This window comes from Cibotium barometz, chromosome 63 (assembly GCF_041138505.1).
Source record: "Cibotium barometz isolate CiBa-2024 chromosome 63, ASM4113850v1, whole genome shotgun sequence".
NCBI classification, from domain to species: domain Eukaryota; kingdom Viridiplantae; phylum Streptophyta; class Polypodiopsida; order Cyatheales; family Cibotiaceae; genus Cibotium; species Cibotium barometz.
The window spans coordinates 33,284,662-33,289,026 of NC_141108.1; the positions used below are offsets into that span (position 1 = coordinate 33,284,662).

Consider the following 4,365-nt stretch of genomic DNA (forward strand, 5'->3'; position numbering starts at 1 on the left):
CTTATTATATCCACCATTAATCTTTAATCTCCCTATGCATATTATTATACCTAAATCTTTAGCTGCCTACTATTATATCCATTAATCTTTAATCTCCCTATGCATATCATTACACCATTAAGATGTGTATCGTTATAGCTAAATCATACAAAGTGTGCTATCGCAACTATTTATTGCCATCATCATCGCTTGTTGTAGCTTGCCATCACCATCATTCTTACTATTGGAGAAAATGTAGTTATCATCAAAGTAAGAATTAGCTTGACCTTCACAGTGTCGAAAAGAGCGAATCTATGCCTAGAATTTTTATTTTTTAAAAAACACTCCTTTCCTTGATTGCACCATGATCTTCTTTACATGTACTGTTATCTATATGCATACCAAAGATAACATACATTATATGAAACCCTTATCTATGAAAATCCTACTTTGAATGACCTATTCTTTATTCTTCTCTTTCTACCACCATCATGGATGTCATAGGGAAACACACGGTAACTTCGTGCACTATGAAAAACTATGCCATTTTACATGTCACAGAAAAAACTTAGGAAAATGTATAACCTCAAAAAGCAAGAACATTTTTAAGGGAAATATTGGGTGATACGATGAGCTCCTTAGCCTTCTTTTTTTATCCTCTATGATGAAAGTGTATATAGTTCATTTGAATTACTCTTCCTAAACGTCAAACTTTGCAAAGCTTTTGGATTATGCATTGTGTATGTTATATCTTTTTGTACAATGTTTAAATATGTATTAAGTTTACGGCTTGGTGGCCATGTGCATTCATGTAGTAGTGGAGAATATATCAATGAAGTATGATGTTAACATGCCCAAAACAACAATAGTATATCAAGGAAGCCTCCATTTTGGTCAAATAGCCTCTATCTTTCTCTTGTATACACATGCACATACACATTTATATGCATGTAGTAAAACCTAGCTTATGTAATGGAGAAGAAATAAACTCAACAAATTTAATGTAAGACGCCTTCATAATGTCTAAATAATTACATGTGATGAGTTCCAAACAAGATCTTAGACTATAGAACAAGTGAAATTAAATGTGTATTAAGAGGACTCACTAGTCACTCAAGAATATGTATGATAGCATGTGAATTCAAGAGAAAGGGTTTTAATCGCTGGGGTGGTTATGATAGCACATGAGTTCAAGAGAAGGGTTTTAATTGCTTGGGTAGTTCCATAAAATATACATACATAATAGAGATTTTTTAATGGAAGAAGTGAAAAAAATCCATACAAAATGGCAGAAGGGGTGGATCTAATTATAAAAACGGGATGGTGAATCTAAACTATAAAAACGGGTAATCTATGTAATTACCCCTTGAGGTCGCGATGAAAGATTTTGCTAAAGCTTCTTTTGCAAGCCATTTAATCTCTAAGGCAAGAGGTGGCTTGGTCACGACGAAAGATTTTGCTATAGCTTCTTTTGCAGGCCCTTTAATCCCTTGCTGATGGGTGTTTGGCCTTCCCGGCCACTATTTATAACAACCAGATCATTAGTACAATTCGACATGGAAGATAAGCTAAGCGAAAGGCTCTCATTACCGCTAATTAGATTACATCGAGCTGTTAACTTTGAAGTGGATTTGTGGTTCAGAAGAGGTGGGAATTGGGGTCCTGATTCCAAGCTCTCATCAATGGAATTAGAAGAGGGGGAAGGGTGGTGCGTTACCTTTGTGTTAATATGATAATCCTTGTGGTAAGGTGTGGAGGTGTGATTTAATGAATTGTTATCAAGCATCATACGAGGAAGTTGCTCTACGGCCTGCTTTGCTTTCTCCAACAACCAATCCACTGCTTTGCTCGGTTGATCAAGCCCTAGCTTGTCTTGGATGTCAAACAGCTGAAGAGCACATGAAGGGGAGAGCCTAACTCTTCTATCTCTGAGTCCCCTTGCTGTGGGAACCTTGCTATGGCGGTCCTTGCAGCCGAATGAAGGCTTCGATGTCAGCCTACAAGCTGTAATATGATGCTTAATTTGTGCAGTAGGTTTTCCTCTGATTGACGTTGAGCTGTTGAGCATCTCTTTTGTGCGCTTCTCTGCTTGATTCAAGAGATCCATGCAGTTTGCAGATCCATGAGCATCGGAAGCCTCTGTTCGTGCCGCTTCACCCTTTGCATTTTGCAGTAGAAAGGAGAAATCGATCCAAGGGCAAGGGTCGCAGCTTCTTATAAGGCTTGAGTACAAGGCTCCTGCATGATGATACTGCACGTCACTTTGATTCTGCTCGGTGCTTTTGCTTTCTCCACATCTTTGGACTTTCGGTCTGATCTTCTGCCTCTTGACGACCCTCTTAGAAGACCCAATGGCTTTCAAGCCTCTTGCATTCTCGCAAATGGAGCTTGGAAACAGCCCTTCCATTGAAATACACGAGCTTGTAGAGGCAGTGAAGTGCGCATGATCATCTCCACCTTTGAACTCATGAGAATCTTTCCATACAGCTTCATGCCCACCTGCAGTAGCAAGCTTCTGATCAGCAATCTTTGCATCATCTCTTAATCCGGAAAAAGCAGGAACCTCTGCAGAGCTTTCCATTCTACAACCTATTAAAGCCAAGCTTAATAAACATGAATCGCATTGAAATGATCATGGGTGCTTGGGTAGATAAGCACCGCAAGGTTGCCAGCAGTAGAACTTTATTCTTTATTGCTGGTAACAGTAGTATGGCATGCAACAGTGGGTAGGCAAAGGGGGACCGCAGTACAGCCGCAAGGTGCTGCAACTTGGAGAGCTAGCGTGCGTGGGCCGGGGCGGCAGTGTGTTGATTAAAAATTAAGATGATTTTATCTTAATGCCAGCGCTTAAACTCAAAATCAAATCATTCATTGATGCATTTGGGTACTTAAGAGATTATTTGAATTAACACAACAATGGGGCAGGGAGGCAACGCAACGCACAGTAAACGGCGCCCTAGATACAGCAGAAAAGCACACACTGCAAGGTGAGACCCGCAGGCAACAAGTCGCTTTGCCCCTCCACTCACATTGCTTTCGTGCTGTCAAAGTAGATGCGCGAGATCATAGACATGGATACTGGCACACACGGGGCGACAAAAGCCGCGCCTAGCTTTTTGCTCTGCCTAGAATCTAGCTATGCTTTACTCCCTTGGATTTACAACCATTACATCTATATTCTCGTGGGCCCAAAAAATCATATACTATATATATATATATATATATATATATATATGGTTCTTTTTTCCTATACCAAAAAAAACCCCTGCATTTCATATAGCCAAACTTTAGAGCCATGTCCCCCCAAGAGAGAGTGGAGCTTATGGGGGTTCCGTTGACCAGGTGCTCCACCGACATCACACAAGGGGCAGTGGAGTCTACGACCCCTCTTTCCCATGGAAGGTCATAGAAAAAATTTCGAGGACGGTGAGCCAATTGAATCCTTTTTTTTTCAGACACTCAAGTCATCAAACGCTCTTGGTCTCAACACAAAGATTCTCTTTCTTTGTGTTCATCAAAAGATCTCCGGTCTTCTTCGTTACTCTTAGTGAAAAAGGTTGTAGCACAAAGACTCTCTCTCTCTCAATGTTCAATAAAAGTTCTAGAGTCTTCTTCCTTACTTGTAGATGAAAAGGGCTCCAACATGAACTCTCTCTCTCTCTCTCTCTCTCTCTCTCTCTCTCTCACACACACACACACACACACACACTCTCTCTCTCTAACTTCATTCACGGTCCTACCTAAGTTAGAAACCTACTAATTCGTTGATATACTAAATAGCATTTTGGTTTATTCCCGAGACATTAAAGAATTTTCTTTGTTTTCTCTGTCTCTCTCCTTTCTCTTTTTTCTCATCAAAAGATCTTCTTTGTTACTCTTAGGTGAAAAAGGCTCTAGCACAAAGACGCTCTCTCTCTCTCACACACACACATTTAATGTTCATCAAAAGATATTTGGTCTTCTTCGTTACTCTTAGATGAAAAGGGATCTAGCACAAACTCTCTCTCTCTCTCTCTCTCTCTCTCTCTCTCACACCTGCCTAAGTTTGAAACCTACTAATTGATTGATACACTAAATAGTAGTTGTGGGATTAATCTCTAGTCTTCTTTATTACTTTTGATGAAAAGGGCTCCAACATCAAGATTCTCTCTCTCTCTCTCTCTCTCTCTCTCTCTCTCTCTCTCTCTCTCTCTCTCTCGCCCCCTCCTAGACTTGTCTAAGTTCAAAACGTACTGATTGTCTGATACACTAAATAGCAGTTGGGATTATTCCCGAGACGTTAAAGAATCTTCTTCTTCTTCTTCTTCTTCTTCTTCTTCTTCTCCTCTCTCTCTCTCTCTCTCTCTCTATTGCACGCGCGCGTGTGCGTGTGCGTGCACACTTGCA

General features: G+C 40.3%; 1 protein-coding gene across 1 annotated transcript; it reads right to left on the bottom strand.

The window, feature by feature from the left end:
* Window positions 1–1,170: 1,170 nt before the first annotated feature.
* LOC147603970 (uncharacterized) lies at window positions 1,171–2,909 on the bottom strand. The gene has a single exon (XM_086796125.1). It carries the CDS (start codon window positions 2,558–2,560, stop codon window positions 1,439–1,441), a length of 1,122 nt encoding a protein of 373 aa, XP_086652251.1. The 5' UTR covers window positions 2,561–2,909; the 3' UTR covers window positions 1,171–1,438.
* Window positions 2,910–4,365: the final 1,456 nt, after the last annotated feature.